The sequence below is a fragment of the Leptosomus discolor genome, chromosome Z (genome assembly GCF_034619465.1).
Source record: "Leptosomus discolor isolate bLepDis1 chromosome Z, bLepDis1.hap2, whole genome shotgun sequence".
Classification (NCBI taxonomy): domain Eukaryota; kingdom Metazoa; phylum Chordata; class Aves; order Leptosomiformes; family Leptosomidae; genus Leptosomus; species Leptosomus discolor.
In genome coordinates, this window is record NC_141419.1 from 9,926,222 (window position 1) to 9,946,251 (window position 20,030).

At 36.3% G+C, this 20,030-nt stretch overlaps 1 protein-coding gene across 1 annotated transcript; it reads left to right on the plus strand.

The window, feature by feature from the left end:
* Positions 1-683: 683 nt before the first annotated feature.
* LOC147413222 (uncharacterized protein KIAA0825-like) lies at positions 684-19,255 on the plus strand. The gene is made up of 3 exons (XM_086479918.1): positions 684-814; positions 13,248-13,416; positions 18,581-19,255. The coding sequence occupies exons 1-3, from the start codon at positions 684-686 to the stop codon at positions 19,253-19,255; spliced, it is 975 nt and encodes a 324-aa protein (XP_086336044.1).
* The last annotated feature ends 775 nt before the right edge of the window (positions 19,256-20,030 follow it).

Sequence of the window (20,030 nt, forward strand, 5' to 3'; positions counted from 1 at the left end):
AATCAGCTTCATTATTTTGCAAAAAAGGGAATACAGAAAAAGCAGAAAACAAGAAAAAAATAACTCCGCTAATGCTTTGCTTCTGATATAAAGACTCCTGGGATTTAGTGTCAGTTTGAGTAGGCCAGTGGACTTGACCTGTTTTTTGGCAAAGTATTTGTTGAAATGTGTACAAAGCAAGATGACACTTGTTTTCTGGTACATTATAATATTTTGGTTTGTATTTTTATGTCCTAGTTATTTGCAATGATGTGCTTAATTTCCAGAAATTAGTTACTCCTTGGACAGAAATTATAAGCACACAGAAAATGAATTTACCCTCTAATGTATTTATTTTTATAGTTTCCAGTTATAATAGTGAGAATTTTCTATCTAAATCTTAAAAAAAAAAAGAAAGCTACTACTGTGATTAAAGTAAAAGAACTAATTTAAACCAAAACAATGTAAGATATTATGAAATTTTTCTCTGCTTTTGTTTTACAGATGACCCTTTCTGTAGCATTCTACTCAGAAGCAGTCACAAAGTTTACTAGTCAACACTGATTTTATAATTGCCCACATAAACACTTCCGTTATTAATCTAAGTATTTCCAGGGAACAAGATGTTGTATATTTTGGTACTTCTAGTCTGAATTTTTCCATTACTTAACCACTTTTCTGTATCCATTTCCCAGATTCTGAAAATGGAATGGGGAGGAGAGTATTCTCTTGATTCTTCCAATTTGGACTGTTTGTTAAATGTGCTTCCTGGAGAACTGGAGTGTCAACAAATCCTTGGTGATCTTGATGAAAAAATAAAGAAGAACTCTTCTAGGTAAAGACTGTTTTATTTGTGACCAAAATATTAGTGAAAGTCATTGCATTTAGGAAGAAATATGGCTTGTCTTTCTCTTCTAGTTATAGGTTAAAATTCTGATAATTATTTCAGTAGTAATTTTACCTTAACCACTTGAGCATTTAACAAATTTTTAATACCGTATAATTTTTGTGCTATAGTCTTTCTCTGTGTGGTATTTTTAACAGTTGTATCATCTTAATCTTAGGAATTACTGTGGTAGGTGTAATAGTGGAGGAAGAAAATGTGTATTCCCATGACAATTCTATGTCCTACAGCTATGAGTTAGAATTTTTATTCACTAAAAGAACTAGAGAATTTTACAAAAAGCAAAATTTGAACTCAGTATGTTCTTTAAGCATTCCTAATGGAAGTAGAAAAAACAAGTTAATTAATATCTATAATCTTTCTTATATAAGCCGTTATTTTACCTACATCGGTTAAAACTGTTGTGCTACAATGAAAGAGTTTCTAACTAGAACTTGTTTTGTAATATACCTTTCATTGTCTATTTCTTTCTAAAATACGAGTTTCCAAAAATTGATGCTATACAAACAGTGGTGTACTGGAAGGGTTCTTTGTTGATGCAGATTTTTTTGCGTGACTACTAAAAAATCAACTCAAGGTTTTGTGCCTTATTTGAAAAGCGGTGGCAGTGTTTTGTGGCTAAACTCTTTAGTACCTTTAAAATATTTTGGTCTGTGGAAGATGCTCTTAAGTAAATAAACTATTTGCCCCTTTGAAAAAATAAGTGTACATTCAGAGATACAAGAAGTAGCATAATATTGTATTAAGTTTTGAAAATGCTTGCCTCTGGATCACAGTGCATGTTGTAGAGTCATATGATTTCAAAGAAAGCCCTTCACGACATCTGTTTAAAGGTTGTGTAATTTTAATGAAGCCCACATTTGTGAGGTCTTTGCTCCCAAACATCTTCCTGAAGAATGACAGTCAACCATTGCTGTATCGCACTGAAAACTGATTTAGGTCATCTCTGAATTATTGTTATATTGCTTATGCCAGGCTGAGAGATTTTTCAGGCTTTTTATTTTTGTTACTCTTATCTCACATTTTGAACATTTTCATTTAAAAACTCAGTGTTTACAAATGTAGCTGCAATAGTAGTAATCCCAGGGTAGCAATGATAGTGAAGATCTGGGGAATACGCTTTTGTGGACCCCTGCATCGTGCGATTTCATATTACAATTTTCCAGCTGTTGACATCAGTGAAGTGTAGATACTTAACTTAGAGTTTAGTTGATCTCATAACACAGTTATAGGTACTTAGGTTTTGAGTTGCTATGGTCTTGCCTATCTGGAAAAAAACATCATCAGCATTTTTGGCAGATGTGTTGTCACCTCTTCAGTTACCAGCTAAAAGTGATTTTGTTGTCATTTTGCAGAGCCAGCCTGAGAGTTACAAAGATTATTATCAAGATGAGTGTTTGGAATGCATGCTTTACTACTATTTTTGTTTTTAATGTGTGTAAAATGTATGCTGCTGGTTGAGAAAACTTTTGGCTGTGGGAAAGCAAACCAGCTGTTCATTCCTTTTAATGGTACTTTCTATCAGTTAACATTTCATGGTAGGTTTTACATTAACATTATCACAGTGGAACTACTTATACATTTTTAAGAAGGCTGATTATCCCTGTCTTAGGTATGTAGTCCTACAAATTAGAAGGGCCTTTTGCTGTAAGTTTTGTAAGATCCAAATGGTATATAATCCAAGGAGAGCAGGAAATTGGAGTAGGGTGTGGTACACAGCAATGCATGTCAGGAAAAGCTGTGCTTTTCTGCTGAATTGACACTTAAGCTAGTTTTTAAACTAATTTTCACAGGGAAAATCAGAAAGTAGCCCTGTAGTTACCAGGTGATATTTTGCTCCTGTAATATGTCAGTTTCAGAAATGGAGAGGAGTTTAAAAGAAGATGGACAGCAGCTGATGTGACTTTTAAATTAAAAAGAGTCCTTTTATTGCTAATATATTAGAGGTAGCATGGAATGAAATCATTTTCAAGTTACCATTGATCTTTGTAAGTGGTATGATAAGACCAGCTCTATGCACTATGGTGATGCAATTGGAATACAATCCATTTTTCATCAGAGAGATTTATGATTTTATTATACCACAGAGAATAAACGTAGTAGTATACAGCATATATATGTTTTTAAAAATAAAACATTGTATAAAAAATTATGATCCAAAAGTGTGTAAATCACTTGAATGCTCATTTATTGCCTTCCAGCTGAATAGCTTTTATAAAATTGTGTGGCACGACAAATCAGATATGCTTTCCAGCAGTTGAATTACCTTCAGTATTTTTGTATTGTACCAATTCTATTTGGTTCTATAACAAACAACAAAAAAAGGCCATCTGTGTGAAATGGTTTTATTTGTAAGTTTTAAGGGACTAAGTGGTTCATTCATTCAGCCATTGTACAACAAAGCTCTTATTACACTTGAATGTTAACTTTATTTTTACAGCAGTTTATACTAGCAGATGAATATGAACTCTTAAAACTGCTGTCATTGCTGGCCAGTTTTATGTGCAGAAATAGTCTCAGGTTATTCTAAAGCATGAAGTTGTAGTCATCATTTCATCAGGATGCCCGTTTGTCTTCAATCTTTCCCCTTACATTTTCTTTGACTTTTACTGTTTATCAAAACTGAGCCTTTGTATTTTTTGGAGGATTAAGAATTAGTTAATTTTTGAGCAATCCACAGAACTAAACCTTCAGCTGATATTTGATACTTCTAAGCAGAAAATAAGGTGCAGAGCTTGAAACCAGTGCAGTGCATAACTTGAAAGTGATTGTAAGCATGAAATCTCTTCAGCAGTTGATTCTTTGCGTGTATTCAGTTCTTTCTTCAGTGAGTGGCTGACTGCCTTTTAGTGGTGATAAAGTGATGACAGATTCTGTGAGGCTGTAGGACAGGTGAGGTATTCTAGGTCTTCTTCAACAGAACAACTACTCAGAATTCAACAAAATTATTTAATAATAATTGCATCTCCACAATACACTGGAGACTGTATCTTTGTGAGGCTTTTCACAAAGGCTTGATTTGACTTCAATCTGATAAATTTCAGTGTTACCCTCTGACTAATTAGCAGTAATTCAGTCACCTGGGATTTTGTGAAGGTCTTTTTTGAAGGGCTCCAGTGTGGTCAATACTAGTAAGTGCTTATAGCGTTGCATCTTGTCCCATAGCTATTCAATATAAATTGTAATCATTATTTGAGCAACTGAAAAGATCCTTAACTTGCAAATAAGAGGAATATCTGGAATGTACCTCAATAAGGATCTTAGTATGACGTTTTCCGGTTCTTAATCATAACTTTGCTGATTTGCACAGAAATACTTCCCACTATCAATTCCTCACAACAAAGGGGTGGAGGACTTTCAAACAGGGCATTACGCACTGCTGTCTCATTGTAATTCACTAAATCAGAACTGGAGTGTGTGAGGACTCATGTGTTTTTCAACTGAGATGTGCTGCAAGAGTCATGTTTCTCTTTTATTTTAAAGAAAATCTTGGCTTATTCCTCTCTGGAATTTTCAGGAAGCAGCTACACCTCACTTTCCTGTTATTCGAGAAAATTAGCAAAATCTTGGTGTCTCCAAACTACCAATAGTGGTTGAGTATTGGGAAGAATTTCAAATGGGGGCTTATAGTAAAGGAATAAAATTAATAATTTTATCAGTTTTACTTAGACCTTATATTTATCACAGATCTGAAACTTCTGTGTGACTGTAACCTGCTTGCTGTACAAGTGCATTACTGTAGTATTTAGTTGAGAATTTAGTACCTGTAAAGATATTAGAATAATGTTACTAAAGTCTTTGTCAAAATAGTATCTGTCTACCCACTACCCTGGACTAATTGCTAGGAACAAGGAATTAAACTGAGAAAGGAATGTAATTTTATTCCTATTCAGCCTGTGTTGTCTTTGTGCGTGATCACTGAGTTTGGGATAGTTGTTTCTTACCACCTTAGCTGGACAGCACAGAGTCTTTCAGGGATTGGCTATTTCAATAGACACACATTTTCTTTACTCCAATATACAGTGATTGTATTTGTGTCAGTATATTCAGTAGTTACTTAGGTGTCATAGACATCAACAGAAGCTGTAATCAGATCTTTGACTGCACTGCGAAATATCCCAATTAATTTCATATGAGAATACATGAGACAATGGGGTTTTAGCCATTATTTGTCACTACCATGTTTTTGTTGATGCAGTTGAAAGACTCCTATGTTTCATGGAATTGTAGAATCACAGAATGGTTTGGGCTGGAAGGGACCTTAAAGACCATCTGGTCCAATCCCCCTGCCATGGACAGGGACACCTTCCACCAGACCAGGTTGCTCCCAGCCCCGTCCAGCCTGGCCTTGAGCACTGCCAGGGTGGGGGCAGCCCCAGTTTCTCTGGGCAGCCTGTGCCAGTGCCTCACCACCCTCACGGAGAAGAACTTCTTCCTGATAGCTAATGTAAGTCTACCCTCTTTCAGTAGTACCCTCTTTCACTGTCAGTTTTCTGAAATAACAAGGCAAAGCTTACATCTGGTGGGCTGAAATATCTCAAGTTTTTCAAACAAGACTGGAAATTAAAGGTGGGCAGTGGTTCAGTTAGAACTGATGATTCTCATAAGGTTGAGCTGTTGAGTGAGTTTCTCTTGCTGAAGTGCAGCAAAGTCATCACCATTCTAGTTCTTTCTGGTTTCAGTGGCATACATGCTTTACAGTTTCAGTGGCTATGTTTTGTAAGTAGCTAAGTTAGGGGTATGAAGTAGCTTGCAAAGTGCTTGAAGGAGGTGCTGCGTCTTTGTTTAATGTCTTAAGGTCCCAGATTACAGTAAGAAGAATTTGAGGCAGTGAATTTTTTCAAGGTTTTTAGCTTTATAATAAGCCTGTAACTTTCAGACTCTTATTTTAAAGAATTGCTGGTTTTAAAAGCAGGTATCAAGATATGTTTGTCTTAACAGCATTTTCTAAAGAGGTAAAGCTTTTGTAGTCAGTCTTCCCATCAGTTTTGTGTTGCTGTTTGACTTCACTCTTGTTGGTCTTATTTTAACTAGAACTTACATACAAAATATAAGTAAGAGAATAATATAATCAAACTATGAAAAAAATGTTAACATATGCAAAAATATTAGATAATAACAAAAGCTATATTATTAGCAGTAGCAGCTTTACATTCTGGCTTTCTCCTCTGCTGTTGAGGTCACCATTGTATAAAAAGTAAAATATGAAATGGAATTTAATCTGTTTATGCTGTTGCGTTAATGAGAGTAAGAAAATAGTCGTGCCAGAAAGAACAAGCTGATGGTGAGATAGACTAAAGTGGAAGCATAACATTATAGGCGAGGAACTATAATAATTCTTTTTTTTTTTCCAGAATTTTAGAAATACCAAGAGATGCGTTGTATTGTGAGCATTACTGTAGGTTATCATAAGCATTGCAGGAACATTAAAGATGATAAATAGCCATTTTTGGTAAAACCTCTTGTTTCTGTTCAAGATAAGGTTGTCAAAACATTCTTTGCATGAATCTTTGTGGGTTTTTTTGGTTAGATCGTATCTAGTAGTTTAAAAGTTACTAGAAAGTTATTTATATTTTTGGTTAAATTGCTGTTTATTAACACACAGTAGTGCTGAGGCATCAGCAATGACCTCATGCAACTGTCTGTAGATCATGGGGAATTTTCTTAATACTTCCTTTTTTGCAGGTCAGCTTTCATGAAATAAAATGTTTGTTTCATCATGGGAAAAAGTGTAATAATGAAAATGCCTGTGTGAATTATACTGGTAAAAGTTTATTTCTTACTACTGGAAGTGTACAGCAGGTCCTCTGACACAAAGTTTCCAAATGATATGATTTTGTACAAACTGCCCTGTATCTTTAGCAGGCAAGCTTTTTAATGAATATACATGATAATAACGAAGTAGTATGATGTTAGTGCTTCTGTCTTCAAAAAGCACTGGAAACACTTATTCCATTAATTTTAAAGCAAGCTCTTCTTAATAAGAGACAGTTAAACTTATTCTAAAAGCAGATGTCCATGAATATGAGGATCTTAAGCGTAAGTAACATGAGGTTTAACGATAATTTCACTTTATAGCTTAGCAGTTTAATTTAACCAATCTTATTGTCGTTTTATGGCTGTTCCATATGCTGTATGAAATAAATTGAAACAGTGCTTGTTAGAAATTGAAAGGAGTTAGAAGATCATCCTTCAACTTACTCATAGTAATCTTAGGCAGCAGAAGATGATGTATGGAGACAGCAACCCTCATTTTGCTACTGTGCTTTTCAAAATAATGTTGTATCAGTATGACAGTGCTTACACTATCAGCTCCGTTATAGTACTTGGTTTGTAACTGTTTCCCCATTCATGCAGCCACTTAAAAAGCAGTCTTTCCACATGATTAGGTTATTCCTAAAACCTGTCATTAACTTAATAAATAATAGCACCTAGGAGTTCTCAAATTGAGACTGTTTCTCTGTGGTGGGAATACGTACCAAGTGGTATCAACATGCTGCTCCAGAAAAGCACTCTAGTCTGGACAGAGATAACACAACAGAACTTTGCTTAAAAAGGAGAAGCTATTTCGGTGAACTCATTTTCACTGGCTTAATGGTATACCAGTAGTACTAACTGCAAGCATTGATGTGTCTACAAAGGCTCAAGATACTCCTTGTGTGGGACTAAAGATTTCTTTCTTGACAAATCGGTCAATTTTACAAAAATCCGTATAAGCATAACTATCAGATGTCTTTGCTGCAGAGAAAGGATATTTTTTCCTTTGAGCTTTTATATTCCACTTCTTGCATAGTAGTTTGGTAACTATTTTTTTCTGTTTACGTCCGAACAGTTCCACAGGTTCAAAGAAAGGTGGAATCACCTGTGGAAGAAAAGTGAATTGAGGTCTGTTAAATACTAGGACACTATCTGATTGAAGTCCTTGTATCGCAAACTGCTAGAGATGATGACGATATTCCAAGAAATCAACATTTTAAATTTTTTTTAATTATTATTATTATTATTTGGCATCTTCTAATGACCACTGTCAGAGACCTGGAGGCCTTCCATCTGACCAGGACAGCTATTTTAGTGTAGTTCCAATAGGCTGTTTTCCAACAGAAGAATGAAGCACCTTCTGGTTAGGTTCAGCAATTTCTCAACGTTTGTACCTGAGCACTTAGAGAATGAATTGTATGCCTCACCTTATCATTAATGTTTAGTATTTCAGTGGATGCTCCAAAAAACATACATATGGAGGACAGAACCAGTTAACAATAGTGAACAGGGAAAAAGCATTAAGTACTGAACCGTGTCTGATTTCTCTATTATTCCAGATCTTATATTTCCAATTTAGGTGATGTTACACGCAGACATGGTTGTGTTTTTCCATTGACTTCACATCATTTTAAGAGAATTTACTCTGCCATCATATGTGTAGAGGGTCAGTTGACATAATCTGGGTTGATGCCTCAATTTGTTAAAAAAAAGGAGCTTATTTACTGCACTGAACTTAATAAAATATATTTCCAGTTAAACCTCAGTGAAAAAGGATTATTTGTGAGGGAAAAAGGAATTTAGCACTTTATAGGCCTTTTTTGTAGTTATACTTTAAAGAATAAAATTCATTAAATACATTAAGCACATTTTTCACATCAAAATTATGTTTTATTTACAGTTTGTAAAACTTCAGCAAACATCCTTTTGAAAAAGGGAAATCAAAGTCTCATTCTCCCTACACAGATATGAAATTACAAAGGTTTAAATACTATCCTACATACTGAGAATAATGTTAATGCTATTTGGCAGAAGTCTTTTATTTAAAATTATTGCTTTCTAATCCTAGATGGTACACATTAATTTTTTTTTTTTCCAGAGGTAACCGAATTCCTAAATATTTAATTTAATGATGTAATTCATGTGAAGAAATAAGTACCTATAATTAACCTTTTTCTTGTATGTGGTGGGTTGACCCTGGCTGGACTTCGGGTGCCCACCAAAGCCACTCTATCACTTCCCCTCCTCAGCTGGACAGGGGAGAGAAAAATGTAACAGCAGGCTTGGGTGTTGAGGTAAGGACAGGGAAATCACTCAGCATTTACCGTCACAGGCAAAACAGACTCAACTTGGGAAAAAAATGTAATTTATTACCAATCAACTCAGAGAGGTGTAATGAGAAACAAAACCAAATCTTAAAAAGCCTTCCCCCCACCTCTCCCTTCTTTCCCAGGCTTGACTTTGTTCCCAATTTCTCTACCTCCTCCCCCGCAAGTGACGCAGGGGACAGGGAATGGGGGTTGGGGTCAGCTCATCATACTGTTGTTTCTGCAGCTCCTTCCTCCTCAGGGGGAGGACTCCTCACATGCTTCCCCTGCTCCAATGTGGGGTCCTTCCCACGGCAGACAGTCCTCCATGACTTTTCCAGCGTGAGTCTTTCCCACAGGCTGCAGTTCTTCATGAACTGCTCCAGCGTGGGTCTTCTCCATGGGGTGCAGTCCTTCAGGAACCGACTGCTCCAGCGTAAGCCCCCTCATGGGGTCACTAGCAGCAAACCTGCTCCAGCGTGGGCTTCTCTCTCTCCACGGACCACAGGTCCTGCCAGGAGCCTGCTCTGGTGCAGGCTTCCCATGGGGTCACAGCTTCCTTCAGGCATCCACCTACTCCAGTGTGGGGTCCTCCATGGGGTGTAGGCAGATATCTGCTCCCCTGCCTATGGGCTGCAGGGGGACAGCCTGCTTCACCATGGTCTTCACCACAGGCCCCACAGGAATCGCTGCTCCGGTGCCTGGAGCATCTCCTCCCCCTCCTTCTTCACTGACCTTGGTGTCTGCAGGATGTTTCTCTCACGTATTCTCACTCCTCTCTCACTGCAATTACTTCTGTGGAATAAATTTTCCCTTTCTTAAATCTGTTATCCCCAAGGCGCTACCACCATCACTGATGGGCTTGGCCTTGGCCAGTGGCGGGTTCATCTTGGAGCTGGCTGGCATTAGCTCTGTCGGACATGGGGAAACTTCTAGCAGCTTCTCACAGGAGCCACCCCTGTAACCACTACCGCTGCCAAAATCTTGCCACACAAACCCCTTACACTGTGATAATAAGTGTTGACAAAAATCTTAAGAGAAGTAGCAGTGGTTTTGAGACCACGTTTACCTACAGTATGCTGTAAGTAAACAGGATGAAAATCGTTTTCTTCAATCAAAAACAATGCAATTTTTACTTTATTGGGATAAAAGGATTAGATAAACTGAACGGACTTACCAGGATTTGTACCTACAGGGAGGGCCACTGAAACATATCCACCCAATCCCCTTATCAGCATTGGGACAAATTATGAAAGTATCCGGTCTTGAGAAGACTGTAGCCTATTCATAGCTGGTAGTTTATTGGCTTGTACACATATTCTTATGTCAAAAAATGGGTGTAAAAACTGGTTCGTAATTGAAGCAAATTGGCCCATACTAACTGGAGTAGCCCCCTTTACAACACACAAGGCTGTAATGTTTTGGATGTGTCTGAATGAAACACATCAGCACACCACAATAAAAGCCTTTCATAGTGCCCCTGGAATCAAGGTGTACGAACAAGGCATTCATAGCCCTGAGAACAGGTTTCACAAGTTACAAAGGTACATGCCAACCTCTTGTCTAGAATTGGTGTTCAAGGCTAGGCTATCCCATCAGGAACCTGGGTGGGCCACAGGCAGAGGGCAGTTGTTTTCATGGGGCTCCTGATAAGGTCCTTTGATGATGGGAAGATGCTTGTTTCAGTGCACTTCATTTTGAACTCAGTCATACTCTGGAAAATCCTAAGGCTTTTGTGTCAATTTTTTAGAAGTGTTTTACAGGCCATCCATGTATGTGTAAATTTTAAAATTTTTTCTGTATTTTAGCATTAGTTGTCGTTACTGAACTTGGTTTCTGAAGATAATACAGCTGTAAAATGTGGTGACATAGTTTTAACAGACTAGATACACTTTGAATGGTTTACCTCGTGTCTTTTAAGCATAGGACAAGTATACCCATAATTCTTAATGAATACCATTAAATATGGGAAAATGAGCTGTTGAAAATGACCTACTTATTTTGATGAAATCTTTTTTAGCAGTTGTGCAGTCATAGTTTTGGAAAAAAATTATATATTTTTTTTCTGTTGTTCAAAGTGCTACCCTTTTTCTGCACTTATATTCTTATGATCATCCTTGCATTTCCTGATTGTGGTTGACTCAGTTTTCATATTCAGCTTGTTATTATTTAGTACTGTGTTTTAAAGAAACAAAAGACACCAAGTGAAACCTATCAGATTATATGTCTCAGTGGCACTCTCAAAAAAAGTGTGCTTCTCTCTTTTGGGCTTGTTGTAGATAACTTAAAAATAAAAGGAAAACTCAGACTGCTGTTTATCTCTGAACTTAATTTAGTGTGATCATTTGTGCTTTTTTTCCCCACTGTTTTTTTAAAATGTCAGTTCAAACTAAAAGACTCAGTTCCCAAAGGTATGGATGACACTGATTTACTTTATTGCTGTTGATCAGAATGAGACAGTTTGTAAGACTTCCGCGTACATTGCATTACATCTGTAAAAGAATAAAATGTAAATCACTCAGTAAAGGAGAAAATCCAATAAATATTTCTTCCACATCCTGCAAATAGTACTCCAGGCAGAACTAAATGACAAAGTACGGTCAGTGGGTGATATGCAGAATGGCCTTTCATCACTGGTTTCTCTTTACAAATTGATATGGCCTCGTAGTGTTAAAGGTTTGTTTTGGTTTTTTTTTAAAAAAATATTCACAGTGGATTATATTTTTAATAAATATATTTACCTTCCAAAAGATGACATTTCATGGAAGATGAATCTTTCTATAGAGAAGTTATGCAGAAATAAATGAAAAACTTTATTCAAGGTTACTAATAAAAAAAAAAAAAAGTTTTCTTTTTTTTTTTTTTTCAGATGGAGGTCTTTAATTTGGTATTTTTGTCACAGCTTGTAAAACAGTGAAAGATGTAATTTGTATTCCAGTTTCTTTTCTTCCCTTTCGTCTCCTTCTCCTTTGCACCTCATCCCATCCTCCTTTCTAATTTTCTGCCTTCTTTTGCCAAAACTAGTCAAGTTTGAAAATGTTAGAGAGCAGTTAAAGAAAAACAGCCATACTTCATCTCTATAAAATAGAGAGGTGAGTGGCACTTTAATAGCCAAGTTTGTTGGTTGGGTGTGTCATGAAAATAGAAAATAATATCAAAAGTATCTGACACTGAAATACCTGTAAAGAGCTGAGTCTCATCTAATCCTGTAACTCTGCAGCGATAGAACTAAATTTTAACTTGTATTAAACTTTGCATCCCTTATCAGCTGTAGGAACATAAATGGAATAACTAATGTACTCCAAAATAAAATTCGAGTAGTAGTGAGCATTGCTTTGCACTTCAATAAACCAGAACTGGCATCAGTCTTATTGTTGGCTCTGTATTAAACCTAGATCTGCCTAGATCTAGTCAGTACTATTTTTCTAACTGAAACTATACAAAATATTAAGCATTGCTTTTAAAAAAAAAAAAGTAGTTCTGAAATACTGAAGAGGTGTTTTTGTAGGAAATTATATAGATTTACATTGTTTCTAGATTTTCCTCTTTTTTTTATGTAAGTGTCCACACAAAGAGAAATAAAATAATTTCTGATATTCAATTGTTGTTGTGATTTTTGCAACTGAAATCCCTGTAATAACCATACCAGCCACACCTGATTTAAAAAACAGGATTATGATTCAAGATGAATTTTAAGGAATGGATCAGCTCCTTGGAAACCAACTTTGCTGTCTTTCAGGTGTTCTAATGACAAAAACAAGGAAGAAAAGATCTGCTTTCTCAGCACAACTGACTCTAAAATTCTTCTCAGCATTTTCTGTGATGTCAATGGGTCTTTAAGAAGTCGTTAATATATGTTATGTATTATAGAACAACTGCTGATTGCTAAAGGAGCAAAATGACACATTCACCTTTGAATGTGGTAGTTGATTCAGTTTATATTCTCTGCTTTAGCTAATTAAGCACCAAGGACCAGATCTTAGGTTGGATGATGTCTTATTCACTGTGTACTTCATCAAAAAGTACAAGATTGTTTGAGAATTGAGGCAGTACTTGCTATTACTGAGGATGGTACAGTCTGGCCTGAAGGAAATTTATTTTAGCTCTAGCTTGACTGTATTTAAATGGTAATCCTGCAATTCAGGCCTCATTTAACGAGAGTAATTTAATCTATGAAGAAGGACTAGTGTTACATTAATTTGAAGTAGTTTTTCTCTTTGAAATATGGAATATATAAAATGCTTTTATCTCCAAGTCATTGAAAAAATCCTCTGATTTATTGATTTATTTATTTATTTTAGCATAGAACAGTGTCTTAAAGACCTGCAATCAGAAGTAAATGAAATATGTACCGATGAAATACTACAAAGCACAACTGACTGCCTTCAGTGGCTAAACAACTGCAATTTTAGTTCTCTCAGACCTTCTTCTACACACCACGGAGAGCTGATGGAGTTCCTTAGGACCTTGGTAAAAATGGTTTACTAAAAACTTTTAATGTTTGGGAACGTTGGTTATATGATGGGATGGGGAGGGGGGGGTGGTGGATGTTGAAGTTAATTAGTTTTCTCATTTCAGTCTTCATTGTGGTGAGGATAGTTCAGAAATCGTATTATAAGGCTTAGCACTGGTTTTATGTCCACAGCAGTGCGTTATGTTTCCTTTTGATCATGCCTTAAATAGACAAACTTGGTACAAAATCTTTTCACTGATGCTGCCACATGTTCAGCACTGCTAGTACTGTTTTATAAACACATGTTGGTAAAATGTGAAGCTACAGTCTACACCGAGACTATTACTGTTACTGCTTGTTCTTCGCTTGTATCAGTATGAATTTAACTCACCTAATACAGATTATTGTCCTGTGTGCATTATTTAAGCAGTAACTTCCTATCTACTTTTTCCAGTTAGAAATGTGGGAGATATTTCCATTGTCCTAGCAAGTTGTACAACTAGATATAACCAGAAATCAAATTTCACTTCAACAAAAGATTCCATTATTCTAGAAAGCATTTTTATCCAAAATTTTTATTAGCCTTAATGTTAACCTTAGAATATATGTGTGGAAATGGAAGTCTGGCAAATTGAATTGGCTAGATAAGTGAAGGGTGATGCCTCAGTAAATGACAGCCTGCAAGTTTATATATAAACTGTGTCTATTGTGTGTTTATATGATGTACATATGTATGAATGTCGAAACAAATAAATGGTATCCAGTGGGTTGTTTTTTATCACTTCAGTGTCATGGTATAGTTGTAGGACGTGAACTCCTTTAGGCTAAGATTAGCTCTTCTGGCAGAGGAAAACTGCTGTGGAGAAGTTGACTCTTTTCTCCTTTGGAACTATCTCCTGGCTAGAGCTCAAGCTTCATCAAATCACCTGGTTTTAACTCTTAAAACTGGTTGTTGATCTTCGAGTCACCCATGAATCCACTGGATATTAAGCTGTGTCAGATGAGGAAGTCATCTCTAGAAACACCAGGTCTTTAATGTTCATGAGGTGAAGAAATTATTTTGTCCCCTTCTAACATAGGTGACCAGTATGAATGTTGCTGTTGATAATCGCCTCACTCAAGGGTGTCAGAGACTGCTGCCCATCATACTTGACCTAGACAGAATGAGAGGACCCCAGAAAGTCCTGACTTATGGAGTCTTTTGTTATTCATCTTAGTCCAGTTAGATCCTTACTTAAACCCTCTAAGAAAAGGGCATGGCCATGATGACTTACCTGTGTCCATTCCCTGCTTTCTTCCTTCTCCAAGGTCTATTCAAGGCATATACCTGAACACCAGGTGGCGGCATTTGTTCGGGAAAAACGAAAACGTCCCCATCCCTAGAATACTTCGAGTATATCTTATACAAAATGTGCTTTCTAGTGCTTCAGCTTCTCAGGAGGATACTGACTGCATGACGGTCTGGCTGTGGGCTGTAGAGTCCAGTTAAGCCTTGAGAATGACCCTGGGCAGACTGCTAAACAGGCAGCAAAGTGTGAGAAGCCTTAAAGTCTCAATTCTGCACAGTTTAAGAGGAAAACATTTGTGGAGCTTAGGGACTGAGACATTGCTGTTTCCAGGCTCATGGCTTCTTAGACAATCCAGCCTGTTGCGTAGATGAGACTACAGATGAAAAAATATGTATGTGTTAGCATAGACAATACATCTGTAAGAAGATACAATGGCAGTAGATAATCTTTAGCTCCATAAACAGATCTGTGATAAACTGTTTTCAGTAATAGTCATCATTAATTCAATTTCTACAATCAGACCTTTCTCAAATGTGTATCTCCATCCATTGAACTAATTACTCGCTTGAGTTAATTTCTAACTTACAAGCTTTTAACTAGGTATCACATAATTTTCAATAACAGTAACCTTCCTTCTACTTCAGGACAATATCACTTTTATTTATTATTGTTTATCACAATAATGACACAATTATATGTGTTTATTTTGTTAGGGATTTTGTTTATCTTTTAAGATGCTGGAACAATTAAGCAAATAGTGCAAGGTTCTGGATGTGCTTTGGCTGAGGTGCTGTATTTGGGTGTATAGTTAGCATGGTATTCTCATGCATTTATGAACTCTCATAGAAATAGTGAGAGGTTCTGAAGCCTGAAAATGTTAATTATGGGAAATTTTGTCATTCTGTGTACTGTTTTGTAATTCTAAATATTTAAAAACTGAATGTGTACATGAACACATCTTCATTAAATTCCATTCCTGCTAAACTAATGACAAAATGGGTTTTTTTTAACAAAACATTTATCTTCATGGATTTGGTTATTGATATGATAGGTAGTAGTCAATAGTAGGTAGTAGTCCAGTTGATTGTCCAGACCACAAATGTTTTCCTGTATATTATTGTCACTATCTTCCTGTGCGCATAAGAGAACTTTTCATGCTTCTCTAAAACCTTTGGATACTAATTTGGATCTTTTTCTCTTGAATAGTTTTGGCATCATCTTTTGAAGTATTTTTACAGATTAATTTTCAAATGGAAAAGCCTGTGTCAATATAGGCAAGTTCAAAGAGACTTGGTGACACTCTGTTTTCAGAGCTTCAAAGTTCACTTCAGGGGCTCTTTTTCTGAGTAACACTGAGTCTAAGATGGCATCTGTGAGCTCCCTATTTTTAATGCTTTAGTTTAAGTTGCAAAGGGCTTGAAACAATGCTTAGATTCTTACTGGCTTTCATGAATAAAAATGTTTCTGCTTAACCTTAAAAAACAGCAGTAGGGATTTGCTTGGAAGTCATTTGGATTAATCACGCAAAGGCATCAGTTACATTCACTGTTTTGACAGCTTCTCTTGTTTTGATCATTTCAGAATATAGTATTTGAGCATGATTCATAAAAAAAATTAACCTTTAAACTCCAGAAGTCTACCTGTGGAGACTTGACTCTTCAACACAGTGGTTAGTGATTAGGGTTTCAGTTTACACAGAGACACATTCTCCTTGGGGACAGAAAACTCTGTAGAATACTTCAGTAGATAATAATAGAAAATAAAATCAGCCTTATGTATATGCATATTGATATGTATGATTTAAGATTTTAACTAGTCATACATATTCCTATCACATGCACATGCTTTTATAGGATATTTGGCTGAGAGTTTCCTTTATTATTCCGTCTTTCACATGCTTGTCAGTGAAAAAATTCTTAGAAAGCATTCTGAAATAAAAATGTAAAATGGAAGAAAAATAGCTACTCTGTTAATTTTAAGATTTTCCTTTATGGGAGGCAATCATGCTCTCCGTCTTTTGTTCAGAATTAGCTACTGTGGTGCAAGCCTTTTTATTTTTTGGTTTTTGTCACAGAGCACTCCAGAGCAGAGGGCAATAGGAAGGTTAAACTTGTTTTTTCCCATAAGAGTGCAACAGTTTTGAATCATCTGGAACAAAGAATAGGAGTTCTGATACTGAAAATTTTTGTGACTCAAAAACATGGTGGGGGGAGGAGCCCGCTGAAGTTTTTGTTCTAAATTTTGGTTTTTTTTATATTTTTATAAATTGTCTATTGATAAAAGCTTGCTACAGTAGAAAAACTGAGCATTTTGTATTGGAAATTATTATATTTAAGCAATACCATACTTGAATTTGGTTTATTTTTCTCTCTTTCAAAGTGGGAAAAAAAATAAAACTAGTCATTTCCTCAAATACTTGAGGTTAAATAAATCAGTAGTTCTGAAGGTCGAAGGTTGCCGACAGTTTCATTATCAGCCTTACTTTATAGGATGGAGTATAGCTGGGAGACCCATATAAAGGACATGAGTGGAAAGAACTACCCTTATGCGATATGCCACAATGCTTTTCTCTGTTGGAGAGAAGCGATAGGAGGTGGGGGAGCAAGTGAGAAGTTTTCTGGATCCTGATTCACCTAAGGCTTGCCCACTTGGTTCCTGAAACCCAGAAAATCAAGAGTTTCACTCAGTTTTCTTGTGACTGTGATGGGGAAATCTGTAGTCAGCTCTAGAGCAGCTGCAGAATTCAGAGCATTGTCTGTACAAATAAAAAGTTGATGGGCCTAGGACTGTGGCCAGAGCCAATCTGTAGTCGGAAAAATGTTGAGGATGTCGGAAACGGGTTTATAACAGGCAAGTTCCATTTCTCTGATAAAGGAGGGAGGTTTTGTTGTACAGTGTCCGTGGGATTTTGGGGTTGTCTTCTACTCATATATTGGACACACCTTGTTCGTCAAATGATTCGTCATGTACATATTGAGGAGAGCTGCAGAATGCTGTTTAAATTTGTGTGATTCTGGGCCAAGTAGAAAGCATTGAGCTCTGAGAAGAGGACCTGGTATTTGCTGCATGGCCTGATGAACTTGAAGCAGCTTTAAGGCCAGAGATCCTGTCCCTGGACCAAGAGGGAGCTCTTCTGGCTCCGATAAAGTAGGAACAGCGCGTGCATCCATGTGATTTCACCTGCTTTGTTAGCTGGCTTCCTTCTCCTTCTCCAACCCATACAGCTGAGATGTGTTTAGAGGTTGCTGTATTGTCATCAGCCTGCATCTTGGTTTGATGGCATACACAGCTGCTTATTCTTTTGCCCTGTGAGATCTTAGCCTGTTTCTTAACAAGTTTTCAGTTTTAGTTCTTTAAGGGGGTCCTGGGAAGATTATTTGATCCTTAGAATGGCTTTTTCGATGGTTGCTTGCTGAGCCAGAACATAGAAAGGAGCAATGTTTCATTTTATAAATTACTGTCTTGGTTTTATTAGCAAAACTTGTCATTATCTGTGTAAATCTTGAGTAATTTTTCATACCCTTTTCTTTCAAAGATTTGTCTGTGGATCACAACAAACAGGCTGCCGAGGTTTACCTAATAAGCTTTCCAAAGCTCTCCTTTGATTTGTGGGTGAGAATTGATTGAGAAAAGAGGTTAAGGGTGTAAGAAAGGTGGGAAGAGGAATGTGAGTTATTGGAGCAGGTAGATAAGGGTATGGATTGGCACATAAATCCATGGGAAAACAGGCTTTGTTGTTTCTGTTGTTTATATAGCAATTTGTTTGAGTATCTTATTTGCTGGGGAGATGATTAGCATTGGAAAAAATTGGTACTGTAGCATGAAGCTCTTAATTTTATGAACCAGAATTAATAAAGCATTTCTAAACTACTGTCTGATTTACCTTTGTTAGCAAAGCTTGCTGAAGAATGAGCAAAATCAAGAAGAAATGATACTTCACTTCCTTCTAGATCTCTCTAGCCAGTGTGGTGTCTCATTTCCCTGTACTCCAAGTGGGACGTCTTTTGAGCTAGCATCTTCCCTTCATGCCATTGAGGATGATTCAACTATGGATGTGAAATCTCTCTGGGACGATGTGAGATTGCATCTTCGACGATTTTTGGTAAATAGACTGCAAAGTCAAGAAGAAACAAATACTAATGCTTTACAGCAACAAATGGAGTTTAAAACTCAGTGCATACAGCAACTTTTGTTTCTTTATCCTGAATCGGAAGTTTTAACGAAGTATCAAAATATGCAGAATAAACTGGTTAGTGACCTTCTGCAGAACTGTATTTTGTCTAGTTGTGGTGAAACTAATTTTGATAAGGTGGTTCATGGTTACCAAAGTTCCATACCCACATTGTGCACAATGATAAAAGAGGATTTGTATATACTAAGTGGAACCATTGATCCTTCTTCATCATTGAAGTTTATTAATGAAACTTATCTGGACACTATCACCGAAGAAATGACGGTTCTTCTTGAAAGACTTTGTGAGCTGCAGTTCAAGGAAAATGCTCTACATATAGTTAAGGCAAACAAGATTTCAAGGAAGCATAGAGGAACAGTTCATGCTGTGGGTTAGTAGCCTTGTTTTATGTTCATTGTAGTTAGATATTATTTTAATTATACTTCTTTTTTCAAGTTACTTGATTGTTTCCTATGAAGAGAGAGGCCTGAGATTATTAATGACAGATTTATATTTTAACCATATTACTGCAGTTGAATTATAGACTGTGTCAGAATTCTGATGAAAAAGGTTTTAAAGTAGGGGAGAGTATCTTATGTATATAGAAACCCATTATAATTCATTGGATAATGTTGTCATGTCATAGTAATTTTTTTCAGTCTAACTTATTCCGGTTGCTGAAATATATACTAGAACTATTTAATGCAGATTTAAAAAAACCACACAAACTCTTCAGTCTTCTACCTCCACTTTTCTTGAATCATCGGAAGTTTAGAGGAGATTATAGGAAAGTCCGTACGATAATGTGACCATGAAATAGACACAGATTCATATATCAGATCTGAATCAAAAGATTACTATACAGATTCTAATTCTAAAAAAAAAAAAAATAATCATTTAAGTTTTCCAGTCTTGTGAAAGTGTGAGTTAATGCTACCTGGTAATTTCTTCTTGTTCTAAGGAGTTTAAGGCAGGAAATGAATCTGTTATTGATGTGGGATTTTCTGTACTTTCTTTTTACAGTTGGTGAGTCTGACAAGCTAATTTCCAACAGAAGGAATCAGAGCTTTAGAGAAAAATCATACAGAATGGAAAGTTTCATAATATAATTGCATGATTGTATGTAATTGCTTTTTCAATGCAGAGTTTTGAGCACTCCTCAGTGCAAGAT

What these genes read in the sequence shown, in the direction of transcription:
- LOC147413222 (XM_086479918.1), top strand. Translation starts at nt 684, where the DNA reads ATGGAATGGGGAGGAGAGTATTCTCTTGATTCTTCCAATTTGGACTGT. An exon ending in ATAAAGAAGAACTCTTCTAG is followed by an intron (nt 815 to 13,247) that starts GTAAAGACTGTT and finishes TATTTATTTTAG; the next exon opens with CATAGAACAGTGTCTTAAAG. An exon ending in TGGAGTTCCTTAGGACCTTG is followed by an intron (nt 13,417 to 18,580) that starts GTAAAAATGGTT and finishes TACCTTTGTTAG; the next exon opens with CAAAGCTTGCTGAAGAATGA.